At 35.3% G+C, this 22,483-nt stretch overlaps 2 protein-coding genes across 6 annotated transcripts in view; one reads left to right on the forward strand and one right to left on the reverse strand.

Annotated features, from left to right (window-relative positions):
- LOC132563327 (uncharacterized) overlaps positions 1–16,593 on the reverse strand; it is a 64,813-nt gene extending 48,220 nt beyond the window's left edge. For 3 of the 5 annotated variants that reach the window (XR_009554794.1, XR_009554793.1, XM_060228086.1), the window contains exons 1-2: positions 15,887–16,582; positions 4,767–4,930 (exon numbers count right to left, since the gene is read on the reverse strand). Coding sequence is in view for 3 of the 5 variants with exons in the window: in XM_060228086.1 (XP_060084069.1) it covers positions 4,785–4,930; positions 15,887–16,436 (696 nt within the window). In the remaining 2 variants the exon portion in view is untranslated. Of the gene's footprint in view, positions 1–2,077; positions 2,091–4,766; positions 4,931–14,780; positions 14,870–15,886 lie in introns of those variants that run through there. The other 2 variants (XM_060228087.1, XM_060228088.1) reach the window with 2 other exon arrangements.
- Positions 16,594–18,606: 2,013 nt separating this feature from the next.
- LOC132563316 (uncharacterized) lies at positions 18,607–21,170 on the forward strand. Its single transcript, XM_060228075.1, has 4 exons — positions 18,607–19,050; positions 19,681–19,714; positions 20,287–20,397; positions 20,755–21,170. Exons 1-4 carry the CDS (start codon positions 18,607–18,609, stop codon positions 21,168–21,170), a joined length of 1,005 nt encoding a protein of 334 aa, XP_060084058.1.
- Positions 21,171–22,483: the final 1,313 nt, after the last annotated feature.

Consider the following 22,483-nt stretch of genomic DNA (forward strand, 5'->3'; position numbering starts at 1 on the left):
ATACACCATGCAGTATATTCACAATCAACAGGACATATACACCTCGCAGTAAATTCACAACTGACAGGACATATACACGACGCAGTAAATTCACAATCAACAGGACACATACACCATGCAGTAAATTCACAATCAACAGGACACATACACCTCGCAGTAAATTCACAACTGACAGGACATATACACCACGCAGTATATTCACAATCAATAGGACACATACACCATGCAGTATATTCACAATCAACAGGACATATACACCACGCAGTATATTCACAATCAACAGGACACATACACCATGCAGTAAATTCACAATCAACAGGACACATACACCTCGCAGTAAATTCACATTTGACAGGACATATACACCACGCAGTAAATTCACAATTGACAGGACATATACACCACGCAGTATATTCACAATCAACAGGACACATACACCACGCAGTATATTCACAATCAACAGGACACATACACCACGCAGTATATTCACAATCAACAGGACACATACACCACGCAGTATATTCACAATCAACAGGACACATACACCACGCAGTATATTCACAATCAACAGGACACATACACCACGCAGTATATTCACAATCAACAGGACACATACACCATGCAGTAAATTCACAATCAACAGGACACATACACCTCGCAGTAAATTCACATTTGACAGGACATATACACCACGCAGTAAATTCACAATTGACAGGACATATACACCACGCAGTATATTCACAATCAACAGGACACATACACCACGCAGTATATTCACAATCAACAGGACACATACACCACGCAGTATATTCACAATCAACAGGACACATACACCACGCAGTATATTCACAATCAACAGGACACATACGCCACGCAGTATATTCACAATCAACAGGACACATACACCATGCAGGACACTCACCATAGTTAGAACACTTATTTTTTTCTCGTTTTGGAATACAATGTAATTGTTTATATTATTGTTTGTTGTAAAAATGAATGGAAATTGACAAATGGAAGTGCCAAGAGGGAATATCTTTTTTAACATTTTGTCTTGTTTTCTACATTAATAAGATCAGAAAGATAAGGCCGTACGAATGTAACAAAGAGGTATATAGGCCCCTTGTGCTGTATAAGACGACGGATAGGCAACCCTGAACGTTGGAGAGTTAAATAGATTTCTGTTTGGATTTAAACCAAACAAAATGTTTGACACGAAATTACAGACAGCCATTCAGACAAGTATATGGAGAAGATCAGCAAGACAATTGTGCATTCGACTGTTCACGAAACCACACTTTTAAATATGACAAAAGCAAATAATGCTTTGACGAAGTGACAAATCAGGTGCAAAAGTGTGTCAGAAAAAGTCACCATGGGAAACAGCAAGAAAAATAAATCATAAACCATATTTTTTTTTGGACAGAAACATAAGGGCATTTTTAAGCCTTTCAGAATTGGTGTACTTTATTATAATATCAAACCATGCCTAGTTTTTTTTTTATATATATATTACCTTGTTTTATTGCGTTTTAGTTCAGATTATCATTCTGTTGACATTTTGGCGTTAAAAAGGTTTTGGTAATTGATAGGTGTTGTATATCATTACTATAACTTGAAAGAGGATTTCTTTATCGGAACAACAAAGATGATATAAAGACATTATCCGCTCTTCAAATGAATTTTCAGTACAGATCATATGCCCAACGGCATGCTATTCCCTATTAGTCTAAAGAAAGTAAGTACATCAGTAATGAACTTATACATGCTAGGCAGTGACATCAAATCATACACATGTCACTGCTTATTTCAAAATCTGAAAAAAAAAATATGAATATATTGATTTAACATCGAGAATGACCATGTTGCTGAAATTTCAGAGCTTGCTTTCAAACCCGCAGGAAAAGGTAAATTAAAGAGATGTTAACCTGGATTTCCATTCCCGTCATTGATACCAATGTTTTCCGTAATGTCATGCCGGTATTCGATTTCCCTCTTCTCATACCAGTACAATAAGGTCAGTGTAACCCACAGAATCAAAACCAGGATGATCACAGCTTTCACACATTTACAGCAGCAGCCCAGGTAGTCTGAAATATCATATGAAAAAATTGTGTCAAATTGTTACGGCGACATGGTACAATATACTTATATACTGATACGGTCATTTCATCCCACTCGTATTTGTTTTAAACTCACAGACCCCTGAATATGGCCTTAGTCTTGGCCATGGAAACATGAGTAAACGAATACATTTTCCGATAACATAATTATGTCATTTTGTCTTTTTATTGTTATTTCATATTTTTGACGACCTTTAAAGAGGAAATTTTTAATTATATAACATTTTCTGGTTGTGTCCTGTGGATAAGGCCTACCAGTTATTCACCTTTTGTTTTCCTACCCATCTTTCTGATGTCTCATTATGCTAAACCTAGCTTTTGACCCTAAGTGTGTACGACTGACAGGTAAACCAAATCATATGAAATCGGTATTTGATGTTTTCAGTCCAACGTTTGGATTTCGTTGAGTGATAAAAACTGTTTGGCCTCGTTATCAGTATGACATGAACGTAGCCCTCAATTGACTCCAATCAAGCAAGCTTTTGGTATCAATAGAATCCTCCGTATTGTAAGTATGTTTATTCAACACACATGTACTTGATCTATTCGACCTGTATTCTATCAATATCGTTTCATATTAAACATATTTCAGAGGTGAAGTCATGACTACAAAAGACACATACACCACGCAGTTAATTCGCAATTGACAGGACACATACACCACGTAGTAAATTCACAATCATAAGACACATTCACCACGCAGTAAATTCACAATTGACAGGACACATACACCACGTAGTAAATTCACAATCATAAGACACATACACCACGCAGTAAATTCACAATTGACAGGACATATACACCACGCAGTAAATTCACAATTGACAGGACACATACACCACGCAGTAAATTCACAATTGACGGGACATATACACCACGCAGTATATTCACAATCAACAGGACATATACACCACGCAGTATATTCACAATCAACAGGACACATACATCACGCAGTAAATTCACAATCAACAGGACACATACACCATGCAGTATATTCACAATCAACAGGACACATACACCTCGCAGTAAATTCACAATCAACAGGACACATACACCATGCTGTAAATTCACAATCAACAGGACACATACACCATGCAGTAAATTCACAATCAACAGGACACATACACCTCGCAGTAAATTCACATTTGACAGGACATATACACCACGCAGTAAATTCACAACTGACAGGACATATACACCATGCAGTATATTCACAATCAACAGGACATATACACCACGCAGTATATTCACAATCAACAGGACACATACACCATGCAGTATATTCACAATCAACAGGACACATACACCATGCAGTATATTCACAATCAACAGGACACATACACCATGCAGTAAATTCACAATCAACAGGACACATACACCTCGCAGTAAATTCACATTTGACAGGACATATACACCACGCAGTAAATTCACAATTGACGGGACATATACACCACGCAGTATATTCACAATCAACAGGACACATACACCATGCAGTATATTCACAATCAACAGGACACATACACCACGCAGTATATTCACAATCAACAGGACACATACACCACGCAGTATATTCACAATCAACAGGACACATACACCACGCAGTATATTCACAATCAACAGGACACATACACCATGCAGGACACTCACCATAGTTAGAACACTTATTTTTTTCTCGTTTTGGAATACAATGTAATTGTTTATATTATTGTTTGTTGTAAAAATGAATGGAAATTGACAAATGGAAGTGCCAAGAGGGAATATCTTTTTTAACATTTTGTCTTGTTTTCTACATTAATAAGATCAGAAAGAAAATGCCGTACGAATGTAACAAAGAGGTATATAGGCCCCTTGTGCTGTATAAGACGACGGATAGGCAACCCTGAACGTTGGAGAGTTAAATAGATTTCTGTTTGGATTTAAACCAAACAAAATGTTTGACACGAAATTACAGACAGCCATTCAGACAAGTATATGGAGAAGATCAGTAAGACAATTGTGCATTCGACTGTTCACGAAACCACACTTTTAAATATGACAAAAGCAAATAATGTTTTGACGAAGTGACAAATCAGGTGCAAAAGTGTGTCAGAAAAAGTCACCATGGGAAACAGAAGAAAAATAAATCATAAACCATATTTTTGTTTGGACAGAAACATAAGGGCATTTTTAAGCCTTTCAGAATTGGTGTACTTTATTATAATATCAAACCATGCCTAGTTATATATATATATATTACCTTGTTTTATTGCGTTTTAGTTCAGATTATCATTCTGTTGACATTTTGGCGTTAAAAAGGTTTTGGTAATTGATAGGTGTTATATATCATTACTATAACTTGAAAGAGGATTTCTTTATCGGAACAACAAAGATGATATAAAGACATTATCCGCTCTTCAAATGAATTTTCAGTATTCATATGCCCAACGGCATGCTATTCCCTATTAGTCTAAAGAAAGTAAGTACATCAGTAATGAACTTATACATGCTAGGCAGTGACATCAAATCATACACATGTCACTGCTTATTTCAAAATCTGAAAAAAAATATGAATATATTGATTTAACATCGAAAATGACCATGTTGCTGAAATTTCAGAGCTTGCTTTCAAACCCGCAGGAAAAGGTAAATTAAAGAGATGTTAACCTGGATTTCCAATTCCCGTCATTGATACCAATGTTTTCCGTAATGTCTATGCCGGTATTCGATTTCCCTCTTCTCATACCAGTACAATAAGGTCAGTGTAACCCACAGAATCAAAACCAGGATGATCACAGCTTTCACACATTTACAGCAGCAGCCCAGGTAGTCTGAAATATCATATGAAAAAATTGTGTCAAATTGTTACGGCGACATGGTACAATATACTTATATACTGATACGGTCATTTCATCCCACTGGTATTTGTTTTAAACTCACAGACCCCTGAATATGGCCTTAGTCTTGGCCATGGAAACATGAGTAAACGAATACATTTTCCGATAACATAATTATGTCATTTTGTCTTTTTATTGTTATTTCATATTTTTGATCGACCTTTAAAGAGGAAATTTTTAATTATATAACATTTTCTGGTTGTGTCCTGTGGATAAGGCCTACCAGTTATTCACCTTTTGTTTTCCTACCCATCTTTCTGATGTCTCATTATGCTAAACCTAGCTTTTGACCCTAAGTGTGTACGAGTTTTGTTGCCTGACCGAGGTAAACCAAATCATATGAAATCGGTATTTGATGTTTTCAGTCCAACGTTTGGATTTCGTTGAGTGATAAAAACTGTTTGGCCTCGTTATCAGTATGACATGAACGTAGCCCTCAATTGACTCCAATCAAGCAAGCTTTTGGTATCAATAGAATCCTCCGTATTGTAAGTATGTTTATTCAACACACATGTACTTGATCTATTCGACCTGTATTCTATCAATATCGTTTCATATTAAACACATTTCAGAGGTGAAGTCATGACTACAAAAGACATACACATGAAAAACATTTTGATAAAAATTAGAAATCTAGAAATTTCTACCTTCAGGACTGTGACTATGGTCGAAAGTTCGAATCCTGCGGGGTAGATACGAAAATTTCAACATTATTTCAATACATTCCACAGGAAATTAAAGTGTATGTGTAATAGGGTCAGGCTGATAAAACTCGATGATGTACCAATGACAGGGGTTACGTGGAAAGTCTTGTTTTAACAATTTCCGTGTCGAATTTCCTTAATCATTTTGACTCAATAGATTACTTAACACGGACTACTTAAATATGTGAATTTAAAGAGTACGGATATGGTTGCTTGTACCTCTCAAGAAGTCCTACCATTCATGTGAGCCATACCTATAATGGTTATACATTGAGATTTATTCATATCAGTCATTTCTTGTTGAGCAGATAATGTCTTATCTTTTTTATGATATAATAGGGTATGTGTCGTCAATCTCTATCAAAAGACACCGTTTAACTAAAAAAGGCAGGTCAGTGATTGGAATCAAGCTTATTACTTGATGTACATTAACATCGATCACCACTCTACCGTTTGTGGTTAACGTATAAATCGACAGTCTGTTAGACAATAATACAACCAAATATACTCCACCCTGCTTTCATGTCGAAACTTGAATCACAGTCGTCAGTTAAGGAGAGATAAAAACGTAAACAAAATAATAAATCTATTTATATTTTCCAGTAATGTTCATTTTCCAGACCTCTAATATTTCTATTTTCTTCATTTCTAGCCGTTTAGAGAAACGTTAGTTTGTTGGAGGATCGCTAACTCTAACTGAATTCGTCTTTATATAAGGTCTTAAAAGCTTTTGTTTGCTATTATAAATGAATAATCTACAGCCTGAGTTAATATCATTCTCTTTTTATAACGTTCTTTTCTACATTTTTGCAGCTCATTATTTTAATAAGGGAATGGTTTCCTCGAATCCGGACATATTGGCCCTCGTTTTCTGTGGAAAATTGAGGGAAGAATCGATTAGGATCAAACTCAAGGCAGTCGATGTCTACTTCTGATATTTTCCCAGCAGATTCCAGTTTTTTTTATAAACATACAATCTCCTGTTACCATTTATCACAAATCATTTTCGTTCATGACGCATTACTTCCATGCAGGGAAGGTCACTGATACGGACGTGATCACAAAGGATATCCATTCGAAAATCGGCAGCTTATGCTGTCTTGAGTGAAGCGTAAATCAGACGGGCGAAGTTTAAAAACGCCAACCATATTGTCTCAATTGGGAACCCTCGACACTTTAAGCAAGCGAGAAAATACTCGCTTGCGGAAAGTGCCGAGGGTTCCCGATTGCATATTGTTTACGTATTGTTCCATACTTTCGGTTTGTAGAGAAAGGCTATTGTTGTTTTTCTATTCATTATTGGTCCTAGATTTATTCTATGATTATTTTTTTTTCAATTAACATCGAATATTACATGTATAAACTAAGTGTACTGGAAGAAATACACCTTTCTATGCTGTAATTCAAAATGTGTGTCAATAAAGTTTGAATATAGAAATATACAACTATGTTTACTGGGATAAATTTCTAAATTTATAAAAACATCTCTACTGACACTTTCATACTCCGATATAAAGGAAATTCTGACATAGAATTTAAACTATCGTTAATCATACGATATTAACTGTACAAATGTGTATGCTTATACAGAACACGCCGTACGTGTTTTCTAGCTATCGTTTTCAAACCTCACGTCCTCTTTTGTTTTGCAGGGATTTTTTATCATTCTTTAAGCTTACATACACTGATGTCAAGAGTGCAATGTTGATAAGAATGACAGCAAATTTTTCGCTAGAAGTCTCGCTTATCATTTTCACACATCAGGTAAACTGTTTATTTCTCTTTAACAGAATAATGTTTTATATTGTTGTTTTTTAGAAAGCCAGATAAGTAACTTTATTTAGGCTGGATATAAAATGTTGCAATTGTAAAATTAAGGATGGGTTGATGATGAATGATCAAACAGTTTGTTAAAGACATACAGTGTTGTGTACAGAAGAATTTCAACATTCGATATAGGCGATAGTAAGATACAATTTCTCTTTTAAACGACTTTTCGTAAACAGCTCGGAAATAGGTCATACAACAATAGATTGTGAGGGGCCATGTTATAGTGAATAAATATTGGGTCCTTGTAGTGTTGTCTAGATGCATCATTTTTGTTTTAGATTTAGATAATCTACGCTGTTGCCACGTTCATGGCAAACATTGGTCATTTAAATAAAAGGCAGCTAAGGCATTAGCTTAATTTATGTATCGGAAACACTATACAAGATATTTTTATTGTCAATTTTTTTGTTCAATAGATATACGAGTTATTTCCCTTGATTTTCTTTCCAAAAATAACTAAGAGTTATGTCCCTTGAATTAGAGGGTCATCTGATTGGTCAGTTACTTTCGCGCGGATGCTGAGACCCCTCTCATAACGCAGCCATCTTTAATTGTATCAATACGTAGTTCAATTAGTGGATTGGATTTGCATTTGTTATGCAAAATTTACCCACCCACTTCCACCCTATTGTCTCTTCTATAGTAACGTTATTTATTATCAGCAATTGTGGCGGTTATTTTTTTGTTAACCCCACATTGGCTTTTTATTATAATTACTAAAAAATAATCTTTTGTTCATTTTACGGTTTTTGTAACTGTAAGATTTGTCACTCTCTCTGTAAGGGTGGCCTTTTTCATTCATACTCATTGTTGTGTCGTTTCTTGTCGTAGTGTGCAGATACATAAATGACAATTAACGGAAACAATCTTTGTTAGTAATCAAAACCACACCGAACCAGCTGTGAAGTTTTTTTCTTTGTCGATCAATAACATTATACCACAGATGTATTTGGCTATACGTAATGGGTAACACGTGATGTAGCAAACGTTCACCTTGTCGCCAACGAAATCTTCCTACTATGATCTATGATAACAAAGATAACAGTCAGGTATCTTCATTTCTCACTTATCATCTCCAATGACTACTTGTAAAGTTCACGATTGTAGCCCACTGTTGTGGTTCCGGTAACAGAAAGTGGCGGTATTGATGATAACTAATTAACAGTCAGGTATCTTCATTTCTCACTTATTGTCTCCTATGGTTACTGGTAAAGTTCACGATTGTAGCCCCCTTGTGGTTCCGGTAACAGAAAGTGGCGGTATTGATGATAACTATAGTAAAACTTCGATGAGTCGAACTTCGATGAGTCGAATTTCTCGATGTGTCGAACTTTTTGCCAAGTCCCGATTTTTTCCCCTATATAATACTACTAATTTCAAATTTATGACGCGAACTTTTATGAATCGAAGTTCTCGCCATGGTTAAGAAACCATAAGAAATCACAACACATGAATCGAAGTCAAAAATTTTACCAGTACGAGTGTCCCATGGCAGTTTTCACACCTCGGCGGAAGCGTGAACAATGGACAGGCAAGGGCTAGACACAAAGTGACATTAATCACTGATCATGTCTGATTGTCTACACAAGCCGTATTTTCAAGTCATTAACCGTTAAGTGGTGTGATTATGGCCTGATTGTTTGTTTGTCCACTGGCGACGCTCGATAGGATAAATGGTGTTGGATACACACGTGCGGAACACACGTTAGATGTTTACCGCTATGTGGGTGTATATGTTAGTGGAAATTAACGCATTGTAAAAACATGCGATATAGTGCTAAGATATGTAATGTAAATTGTACATATGAATTCTTTTCCTTTCTCCGATGTTTGATAGATTATGCGAGCGATCAACACGAGATATTGATTGATAAGGGACTCTGCATATAAGACAAACGGACACAATACACATCAGGTGTATTTTTTGTGGTTGGACGGTCACCATTCATGAGTCGAAGTCCCGATGTGTCGAAGTTTTCTCAGCGGTCCCTTGAACTTCGACACATCGAAGTTTTACTGTAATTAACAGTCAGGTATCTTCATTTCTCACTTATTGTCTCCTATGGTTACTGTAAGAGTTATTGTTTGTAGCCCATGAAATCCTCCTACTATGGCTTATCAGAACTAATTAACTATCATGTATATTTACTGCATGATTTGGTCAGTTACATTGTTTAAATACCACTAAGGTATTTAGCGAAGTGCTGTTTACTGCATTAAATACAACCAATATGAAACAATTATTTTGTAATATTATATATTTGTGATGTTGCATAATTCATAAATTTGCACCAGAGCGAGATTGAATCTTATCGAGGTAATCATTATGTTTTATGTACATCTATATAATGAAAATCAACTATAAAAATAAGACATGAATTAAATAAATAATTGAAAAACAAATCTAACATAGGGACAGTTTCGTGTAAATAATCTCCCGTAAGAGTTTGTACACTGTGCAGGGTTATTTTGTGCACTGTGTAGAAAGTACATATCCGATATCATTAGCATGTACGCCGTGTAGGCGATTTGTCACACATGCACACACATACACAGAGAAAATAAGCGTCTGTGCAGGTTATTTTGTACATTAACAAACATAAAAATAGAAGAGACAAAGACTGAAGTACATATCCGATATCATTAGCATGTACATTGCGTGGGCGATTCTTTGTAAAACTTCAACTTGTCCGATGTGGTAAATGTTTTCTACACGAAATGATACATATCACCAGTATTAAAAGATAAACATAACCCTGTATGCCTCTCACATAACAAAAGTGTGGGTCTGACACCGGATCATTGGAGTAGAAATCACAGCAACACTATTCCTTTTAAAGTATGACGCACCAGGAATTATCTAGAACAAACAACACATACGGCTGTGTTAACATATTGGTATATCTAATATAACAGTGGTATATTGGTCTCAATTTAATCACAATTATTATTCTCTTTATTGCCCCCAGAGATGAAGATTACAGAAGAATGTTGAACATATATACAAAGCGTACATATATAAGCATACATATATAAATGATTACAGAATATGAATAACATAGATACACACTTTATGCTTTAGGAGTAGGCATATCAAGTGCAAATTAAGCGAAAGGGGGTATTTTAAGGTATACCCAAAGAGTTTCAAAATACAATTTTCTGACACAAATCAGGTAAATTATAATGAATTGTTAAGTCACATGACTCCTACAAAATGTACATGGACTATTTGTTATCCTTATCATTATATATATTAAAAATTATAATATAGTTTACACATCTTGAACACACAAATACAGGATTTTATCCTGAATTCAATCAGCTCTTCTGCACTGATTTGATAGTTTACATTTCCTCCAATCAATATATGTAATAACTGAAGGTCTGGGAGAGAGTGTAAATAAACACTAAACAGAATATCAGTGGTATTAATTATACAGCACCACAGTTGGTCCCTCAACTCGGAAGTATAAATACACTGTAGCACTGGATGTGTCATAGGGTCTTGATATAGAAACCCACATTTGTGACATAATTCCATGGTAGTCAAGCTACGAATGGTTACCACTATTTTCATTATGTAATGTATATATTTTCTGTATTGAGGAAATCGAAGTGCTAACTTCCATAAAATACTAGGTTTGGGTTGGTTATGTATTTCTCTAAACCTTGTAAAATCATCATCAAACTTCATACGTTCCTTTAGATTGTATTCTTCATATTTCATTACAGCATTATATACTGTTGTTTTCCAATGGCTTTTCTTTCGAAAAATTCCAGTTTCTACAAAAGTATCTAGATTTTGAAGCAGTGAATACTTTTTTAATATTTTGACTATGTCTGGGATGAAACCGATCTGGTATGGTCTACCTAGTCGAAACAAAAATAGTCTGGTAATGAAAACTTTATAAACAGAAGACATTGTTTTCAATCTACACAATCTTCCAAAAAATAACAACTTTCTAATGTCTATATATGCTTCGATAGAGGTCCAACCAAGTAAAGATGTACACATATCTGTTCTGGTTCTCTTTTCAAACCCTTGAATAGATTTAACAATAAAATGTTGCGCCCTTTCTAGCATTATTATTTCGGTTGTTGTCAATTGCCAAAGCTCACATCCGTATAAGGCTGATGGATAAACTTTAATTTTGATAAGCTTCGCCACTGTTAAATGGTTTAGAGCACAAGGATGTGCACCAGAACGGACAAGGGACATCGTACCCGATCTTAACTTATTACATGCACGTGCTGTTCTCTCGAATGAGTTCTGTTTACAGTTTAATAAGATACCAACATGTGTAATGCCATTAGTCTGTGGTATAATACAATTGTACAGATAAAGCTCATTATACACAGTGCAAGTTCTACTATTTGGGTTTGTGAAGGTAACAATTTTGCTTTTTACAGCAGAGAATGAAAAACGCCATCTTTTACTATCATTTTCTGAAGACTTCTAAGACTCGTACTGACCAAACAGATGTCGTCTGCTTGAGTAGGAACATTAACATTTAAATCAACAATTACTGCTCCTGGGCCAGAATTCTCTATTTCATTTAGTAAATCGTTAATAAATACTAGGTACATTTTGGCAGACAATGCCCCTCCCTGTAATATTCCACGTTCCATTTTGAGCATGGAGGATTTTAACCCATTGAATAAAACACAACTTTCAACATTTGTATACATACATTTTAGTAAAATCCACGTCTTCGCATTTAATCCTAATTCATAAATTTTGTACAATTGTCCAGCGTGCCACACAGTGTCGAACACTTTGTTACTATCTAAGAAAGCAACATGGACGTTGGAACCATATTCAATATTGTGACTTATACATTCTTGAAGACTGAATGATGTGCATAGACTACACAAATCTTTTTGATAGGCAGACTGTTGTCTATTTGGAAATACACGGGAATTTAAAACTCGTTGGATTCTTTGTGCTAAAACCATTTCAAACATTTTAAAAAATACAGGTAATAATGTGATCCCCCTGTAGCTGTTGGGGTCTTCTTTCTTTTTACCTTGACCTTTATACAATGTTATAATAATGCCTTTTTTCCAGTCTTTTGGAATGTATTCGTTTTTTATGACATTATTAAATAAGGTGGCGATATATTCAAAAAGTACTGTTCCACCATGTTTAATGTGTTCGTATACTATACCGTCCCTCCCTCCTGCTTTTTTTAGATTTGAGACCTCTAGACACCAAGGCAATTTCTGAAGTGGTAATGCATTCGTTCAGGTATATGTCTACCTCATTATGAACTTTCTTTTCAATTTCGTTCACGCGGTTTATGATTTCTCTTTGGAACGTGTTGTCCAATTCTTCATTCGGTTTATCATGGAACAAATTTTCGAAATGTGTCGCCCACGCTTCGACGATATTTTTTGGGGTCTCGTAAAATTACATTGTTGTATTTCATTTCAGTCTGAAGTGTTTTGCTTTTACAAGATTTACCTTTGTATAAATGCCAGAATGAATTCTGGTCAAGTTCACTGGATTTTTCTATTTCATTAAATTGTTCAGACATATACCTATTAAATGCATCACGAAGTTTTCTTCTGAAAGAAGTTTTGCTCTCTTTATACTGCAGAAAACTATGAGAGAAATTTCTAGGTTTTCCTTCATTTAGCCATTTTTGCCTTTTAATTTGCACCGAAGTGTACATTTCTGACAATTCTTTAGACCAATATGGTTTTAAATAGCTTTTGTACTTTTTTATAGGCAAGGTAGAGTTGGAGGATTGCAATATAGCTGAAACAATATCTTTGGAGAACTGGTCTATGCATTCGTTAGACATTTGTCCGGCAGGCAATTCTATTAACTTTAAATTATTTCCCAACTCCAGCATATAATTATTAATATTACCGTTATGCAGGACTTTTTTCCAGTTATATTTCACAAAATTTGATGTATTTGATGCATTACACCGATATAGCAACGGTGAGACCTTTATAGAACATACAATAGGGCTGTGCTCAGACACATTCAAAGCTTCATCATCTAGTACTTCACATGAATCAACTAAGTCAATCTTATTTGACTGGACAAGAACATGGTCAGTACAAGTACAGTTACCCGTCTGAGGCCAAAATGTATAAACAGGTCCCTTGCAGTCTGATTGTACGTTGGCAGACAGTAGGTTCATTCTATCTAAAAATGATCGGAAAATTGTGGATCTCTCGTCATCTTTAAATTGGTACCGGGGACCCTTAATTTTAACATTTAAGTCACCTATAACTATCACTAGTCCTTGTTCCGAATAAACAGAGACAAGCGATTCTAATAGGTCTATGTGGTCAGTGAACATTTCAATAGGTCTCGAGGAGGCTGGCATATAAGCCAGAAAACAATATATATGCTCCCCATTCTGAGTTTGAATCTCACTTCCAATAACTCTCGGACTATCCACGGGGATTTCTTGAACAATTAGCGATTTGTCTTTGTACAGAATACCAACACCTCTAATACTACATCTGTAACGTAGTGGGTCAATTTCATAGACTGGTTTTGCTATATAAGAGTAACCGCTACTTTTAAAAGTATCAAAAAAGGACATGCTATATTCTCTCAACCAGTGTTGTTAGTGGAAATTAACGCATTGTAAAAACATGCGATGTAGTGCTAAGATATGTAATGTAAATTGTACATATGAATTCTTTTCCTTTCTCCGATGTTTGATAGATTATGCGAGCGATCAACACGAGATATTGATTGATAAGGGACTCTGCATATAAGACAAACGGACACAATACACATCAGGTGTATTTTTTGTGGTTGGACGGTCACCATTCATGAGTCGAAGTCCCGATGTGTCGAAGTTTTCTCAACGGTCCCTTGAACTTCGACACATCGAAGTTTTACTGTAATTAACAGTCAGGTATCTTCATTTCTCACTCATTGTCTCCTATTGTTACTGTAAGAGTTATTGTTTGTAGCCCATGAAATCCTCCTACTATGGCTTATCAGAACTAATTAACTATCATGTATATTTACTGCATGATTTGGTCAGTTACATTGTTTAAATACCACTAAGGTATTTAGCGAAGTGCTGTTTACTGCATTAAATACAACCAATATGTTTTATGTACATCTATATAATGAAAATCAACTATAAAAATAAGACAATTCTAAGGCGATTCTTTCTAAAACGTCAACTTGTCCGATGTGGTAAATGTTTTCTACACGAAATGATACATATCAAAAGTATTAAAAGATAAACATAACCCTGTATGCCTCTCACATAACAAAAGTGTGGGTCTGACACCGGATCATTGGAGTAGAAATCACAGCAACACCATTCCTTTTAAAGTATGACGCACCAGGAATTATCTAGAACAAACAACACATACGGCTGTGTTAACATATTGGTATATCTAATATAACAGTGGTATATTGGTCTCAATTTAATCACAATAATGTTGACGGATCATCATTAGTCTTTCCCAGGTTGGACACCCACTTTGAGAGAGGAAGGAGCATTGTTCAGTATTATAAGACCTTTTCATGTGTGTGGGTTTAGTATAAGGATATTCCATCCAACAGGCCACAAAATGTCGTAAACCTTAAGGTTAGGCCGAGGGATTTGTCACATTTTGTGACCTCGAGGGTGAAATGTCCCATATGAAAGTTTTTTTCTCTCTCATTTCTTATTCTAAAATTTTGGGGGAAAATATCAGCTTCAGACGTCCGCAATGTACGACCAAGGACATCATATTACATGAAAATCATATTTTTATTAAATAATTTTTTTAAATATGGAAGTGATGTCTCCGTAACTAGATTTGGCTATCAAATTAAAACTATATAAACAGTCACTGTTTAATTACATAGTATGTTTTGTATCACACGATAACGTCAGTAAAGGGAAGCGACGCGTCACATTTATACGCGAACGTGCCTGTATTGTATGAATGGATACATGTGTAATACAAGAATAGCGAACCTGGATGCATTGGCCTGGACAAATTAGTATTACACAGGTAGAAATAAGAGAAAAATAATGAGTTAAACGTGTTGCAAACCGCAGTCATATATTTAGAAAAACAAGTAGAGTTTATTCTCATGACAGATAATAAAAATTCCATCGGATACATTTGGACATTAAGTTGACCATTTGTCGCTTTAAGAAATATGAAAACTCCGGGTCAAACTATGTCCTGTGTACCGACTACTACGCATTTTGTACACATGACTGTGCTTTAAAATCATAAAAATGAGAATAGGCAAGATTGAGACAGATCGGAAAATCATTTATGTCTTTATGAATTTACATTATACTGAAAATTACAATGCATGTTAAATATGATTAACTGACGTAAAGAACCTAGGATAATAAACGTTACTTACTTTGTTCCGGGGAGGGAGGCCTGGGTGGCGGTGTATAGCTTCTGACGGATGAGGCTCTCAAAGGGGGGCTATAATCCGCTGTGGAATAGAAGGAACTTCTGTCTGACCTGTACATGTGCATCGAAGCGCTGCTGGAGGGGCGTATTCTTGGCTGCCTCCAGTCATTGATACATCGACGTAGTTTTTCCTCTATAAATGGGTCGCCTCGTATCCGAATAGAATGTCCCATATTCTTTGTTGAAAATTGTTTATTAAACACATTTTCTTCAAATTCACGTTTAACTACTTGAACTCTTTGCAATTTCCCGATCTCTTCTAGTTTTTGAAGAAGATAAAGTCTGCGGTTACCTCTGACAACAAACCAATGTCCACAGTAATTCATGGCAACCAATGGTGGTATCTCACCTCTGACGATCCGGACCTCGTCATTCAGTAATTGTCGAAATGTTTCATCAAGAGTGTGCCCATCAGAAAATTTGCAGCTCACACTGTCATGTGTAAACCTTAATTCTGATGGTCGCATGTGCTCAGTTCCTAAACTCCTCCCCATCTTTATATGTAGGTTCTTAGTTCTATATTCCAATCATTCTTTAAATGTGTCCGCATCTATAAGCCACGTATATGTCAGGACAGGTATACGATTCTCAGAATAAAGACAGCTCTACTTTCGGTTTGTATTCCAAGGTATTGATATGTTTTAACAGAATATTATACACCATTAAATGATGGCATCAGCAATACAGATACACATGCTACCTGTATAAACAATACACCGGTGTATCCATAAATGTCACGTGGCACTGGCAATCGACCAAGAAACTGAAGAGGTCTTCAGGAAACCGACTTGTGTGTATTCTATTTTCCGAGAAATCATGTCTTGTTTCGCTTTCACAATGACGGTGAATTATATTATCCAAAAGCAATGTCTTCACTTGTGAATATACATTTTTTTTATGAAATGAGAACATCTTACAATTTAGCCACTTACATAACAATACAAAGTATTCAATTGATCATATAAAGCCAAACAACAGGAAGAGTAATCTACTAAAGCACCGAGGGTATCGCATGTATTCTGAAAGCAGGCTGTTTTCAGAAAATACCAGCCCTATTTAGAAACAGAATGCGGACGTCACGTGATGTTTACAATATCGATCGATCATTTGAGCATTTGCTGAAAATCCAGGATAACGAAACGAGCATAAAGAATTTTGTTAGTATTTTATAGAGCTGACTATGACATCTAAATATAACAATAAATGTATAATTTGTATCTATAAGATAAGTAGTAATTACCTATCAAGGTAAATATGAAGGAAACATTCCCGTAACAAATAAGACATATTTGGTGAAGAAATTTAGTCCAGGGCTCAGATTTTCTTTCCGAAATGGGCGGGCTTAAAGATTTTTATCAAAACGAGGTTGATGTATTGAAACAGTTTTAAATGTTTTAGCCAGTCTTATGGAGACGGGAAATGAGTGTACTATTGGAATTGATTGGTTCCCAAGGTCGCCAACAACAACAAATGTGTTACATAATAACACTAAACACATATTTGCTAAAAACACATGCATAAGTCCTACCAGATACGACCGTTTTAGAACATTATGTTGCTATTTTAAACGATTTACAATAATCAAGTCCGAGAAAATGAAAGGAAAAGTAGACATATTACCTAAATATGTTTCACCGAAGTATGTCATACCGTAAATGTGTTTATACAATCTAAAAGCACATTCACTTGGTGATCAGCAGCGTCACAACTAACATGGTAAGTTTATAGAAAGAGTACCCATGTTTTTGTACTATTCATGTTTCCCCCAAGTACTTACAATTATGCTTAATTATGGCGTATCCTACCTAATTTATCTGTGATTGTTAAAGATAAAATGTATATAGTACTTGATGTAAAAATTAGAGCTAATTCACCCCAATCACGATATTAACTGTTCTAAGGCACGCCCAGGTTTAGATTTATTCATCGTCCCTCTTATCACAGTAATACATGGACGATGGAGAGACAAGTGTCATGACTGCTTCCATATTATAAACATTTGTTTGTAGGATAGAATCAAATATTGATCATTGCTTGTTGAGTCACACAATATTTATGAGTTTAATCAACATGCTAAACATGAAATGTCAATGTCATGTTATGTCTGTTCCTCATTTCTTGATGTACAGATCTTAATTTGACTCAGAAAATTAAATAACTACATTTGTATCCTCTGCGGTCAATTCTGCTCAAGAACGAACAAAATATACAACGATGTGTACTATGAAAACAATGGTCTTACTGTCAATGATTTGCAGTCATTGTATCCATGCAATAGGTGTGTATATTTACATTTCAGAGAGTCTGAATCATTTCAGAGCAAATTTTCCTTTTTTTAATTGTAAAATGATAGATACGTGTATTTGCATGGCGGTAGTAACTATAATTCATGGGCTATATTACAATAATTGAATATTTAGAGTTTTATTTAACGGAACTGTTGTCAGTAATGACATCACTCTTGGTAATTAGGACATCACTTGAAATAAAGAAGTCCTTTCAGGGAAAAAAGATCCCTGCAAATATCTCCAATGAAGGAGCGATTAATGCATACAGTGGAAAACTCTCCTGGAGTGCACCCCCAATGTTAATATCGTTAAATATCTATAGTACAATTTTAATTTACTCAATCCTTCTTTCATGTCACAGAAAATCTAAGACGTGATGATGAAAAGCATCAACATTTCCTCTGAAGCTGCTTGCGATGAGGTAGCAGAGCCATTATACACAAACATCCAGAGCTTGACCAGGTCAACACCAAAGATATCAAACATTTCTCTACTGCCAATGCAGTCGAAAAAAATAACCGAATGGGGTGATAAAATTCTGCCGGTCGTGGCAGTACTCTTGGCTGTATCGTGCATTGCACTAGCCGTCTGTACTGTGATTCTGTTTATGAAGTTAGAACGCGTTCGCAGTGAGGTAAAGGATTTTACGAACACCACAAACGACCGTAGAATTTGTGTCAAGTGTGCTGACCTCAATGTTTCTCGGTTCGGTCCAGATGAGAAAATTGCTCTCAACTCGTTGGTTGTGACATTTGATGACAATGGAGAAGAAGTCTGCTGTGCTAAAAACTCCATACAAACCAAAGCTCTAATGGAATTGGTAAGATATGTTTCATAATTGATATTTACTCTCTAGTATTGGTCGGTCAAATAACATGGAATTTGTTATCTAGATTAGAAAACATGCTGTTTGGTTTAACTCACTCTTATCATTTGTAATTGATACAGCTTTTCTTTGTGTCATTGTTTAAAACACATTAGCACAAGACAATTCCATTCAGATTCCTCCTCATATATCACTATCATTATGAAAAGTTTGTTCCAAATATCGTTATGCATATTGAAAATAATCTGTGTAATTGCTGATATAATATAATTGTTTATTTTTATATTCTAATAAGCTAATGCTGGAAACAAATTGGTACGACAAAAATTATTGGAGGCATACACACATTTGTGTTTATAATATATAGAAATTGTATAACGACAATACGATCAACAATACGCACCTTCTCTTCCACTTTCACTTTGTATTGATTTAACATTACACTAAACACTTGACATATTTAACGTATATCACGAATACAAATCACATTATTTTAGATAATTATAAGATTTACGATGACGATAACTTGGTTTTACTTTATCGTATAAGAATGCTTAAATTAAAATTAGTCAAAAGTTTTAAAATAATATTGCATACGGTATGTTTTTATCTCTCCTTTTTTAGGTATATGTGAATTCCAAGTCATCTTGCGTTCAAGGTAAGTTACAAATATCTTACAGGAACTTCTAAAACATCGAGAGGTGGCATTTCATTTTAAGCAAATAATGGAAGAAACATATTCAGAGCAAATTGAAGGTAAAATCGACCGATCTATGGTTCCTATGTATGGAAAATAGAAAACCATGTCGAAATATATACCATTGTCTAGCTGTTCTAGGGTTGGAGACTCATGAGGTACGGTACACTGTTCACTGTTTCACTTCATCATCTCACCTCAGTTTACGTGTGTTGATACTAAATATATTCCGCTACCTTGTAGGGTTGACACAGTGAGCAGCTTCCCAGTTTCCTCATCACAGCCAGAGCGTCTTAATAATGAGAAATATACCACTGACTTTTAGTTCTAGTATTTAGGAATCACAAGATATTGGGATATAAGGTAGTGATACCATTCTCCCCTTCATCACAACCATGTTATCATAACACATCATACATTGTTTCCCTATTTTACCTTTTTTTGGGAGGTGAACCCCAGGATACAGTTAAATGGTTCCTTGCTCACCCTCATCAAGACTGGGGTATCATAAAACCATTGTCCTACTGTTGTAGGGTTAAACAATACAGATGCACAGTGTAGTGGTTCCCTTCTCTCTCAGCCGACAGCCGGGTTGCCATCTGCACACCTCCTTGCTGGACTTCAGATCACTGGCCTTCACAACGGTAAGTACCCCCACAAAACGTCCTATATCTTGTTTCAATTATTATCTTACAATTATATAATTAATCTTATATTGTAATCTTATTCTGTTCGTTTGATATAATCGCAGTATCAAATTATGAGACGTCTTACTGTTATAATACAGTTGTTTCAATGTTTGTAATATTGATATTAATTATTAGCACGAAGAAATGGTCAATGGAAATATCAAACAAGTGTCAATACATAGCAACAACACTGGGCCAGCTTACACACCGACACCATAAACTAGCAATATGCTTTGATAGATATGTAGTACCAGAATGTAGAGAATTTCACTATTTCTTAAAAACGCATTGATCATTTTTGTACCTTTATAGACACCAACACTGCTTTTGTCCGTAACTGGCGTACAAATGATGTGACGTCACATCTCGAAGGCGTTCGACTGACCACTGACAGACTCGTCATCAAGGATTCTGGCCTTTACCTTGTTTACAGTCAGATAGGTTTCTCAGGGCACGTCGCCGCGTCTTCCCTGAGATCTGCCATCCTCCTATACCACTCTGTATACCGATACAGCGCCATCTATCCTAATGGCGGGAATCAGTTACTCATGCAGAGTGTGAGGACCATGATCCTTGACCCCGTTAAGACACACAGCGACATCACAAGCTTCATGGCGGCTGCTATCCAGTTAGCGGTGCGGGATCAGATATACATCAAAGTGTCGAACATTTCTCTCATATCAGGAGACGAAAAAGCCAGCTTCTTGGGAGTTGTAAAATTCGAATAAAACTACAGAAAATGATAGCCTATTTGAGGTATTCGGAAGGATTTATTGTACAGGTAGTGTTGAAAATAGTTCTGATAATTATTATTGATTAAAATCATTAAAATAATATTTCAAAACAACATGTCTTTCTAATACGTACCTAGTAACTAGTTTAAAGCTGTATTCATACAAAGAAACTTTTGTGGAAAGAATTAGATATACCTTTACATCATTTTTTCATTAATGACATACCTTAAAAGCTTAAAAACAAACCAACCTCAACAACAGGCCTTTCCTAAAAATAAGTCTGCAGTTTCTAATAAATATGAACCTGTATCTTCTTACTATGAAAGAAATTCAGTCGCGCCTTATTTTTGAGGTTTTATAGTATCGGAAAACCAAGAAATTGTTTTTGTGACAACATAGTTAATTCATCTAGAAATTTTATTTTGCACTCATGATATATTCAGGTTGTACCGTTTTATAAAGTTTGCTGTTGCAGTTGCCGTTGAGTGAAGGATTGTAGAGTGTTCTCAATTCATTCAACAGATGTAGCTATGTACAGCTCTGATATTCAGGGTATTACAGAGCGACTTTTATAAATTTGAAGCAATTATATATGTATGAATGTTAAACGTGAAAATTAACTTAATATCAAACCAGTTTGATTTATCCTCATTTGTATCCAAGGTTCGAACATTATATAGGGTCTTGTATCACTGACGAAGAGGACGAAACAGCTGTATGATGAGTTTATTTCACCAGTTGGCTCTACTCTGTAATTCACTTGAATGGCTTGTGGACAATCTTCTATCAATCATTTACAGATAAGTGGATATCACTCAAGGACAAAAACAGTCGCAGGATTATTTTTTTAAATACAGCTCGCAATTTCATTTCCTACAAAACAGTATTTTTTCTGCTTTTGAGAAGAGGATCTCATGCATTAGTGTTGCAAGAACTTAATTTAGTTTGATATAATACAAATGTAGCCACCAATAAGAAAACCAATATGACACAATAAATATATTTACTATTTTCTTAATTATACTGTTCTCATCACTTAGATAGCTAGTGATCCAATGCTGATAACAATACACATGGCTACCATGCTATGCGGAATCAAACAAAATAGAAAAGAGTTGTTCCCCTTGGACTACTGTATTTCTCATCAAGGATTTATTTCATTTCAAACCAGTCTTTTCGACATTATCATTTCAACTCAAATGTCACAATGTCATCACACAAATCGTAGCAATACGCTATATATAATCATCAACATACAATGACAGGATACCGTAGGATCACCATACTTATAACGGTTTTATATCATC

This window comes from Ylistrum balloti, unplaced genomic scaffold (genome assembly GCF_031769215.1).
Source record: "Ylistrum balloti isolate Yb309-2 unplaced genomic scaffold, AGI_CSIRO_Ybal_v1 Utg371680, whole genome shotgun sequence".
Taxonomy (NCBI): domain Eukaryota; kingdom Metazoa; phylum Mollusca; class Bivalvia; order Pectinida; family Pectinidae; genus Ylistrum; species Ylistrum balloti.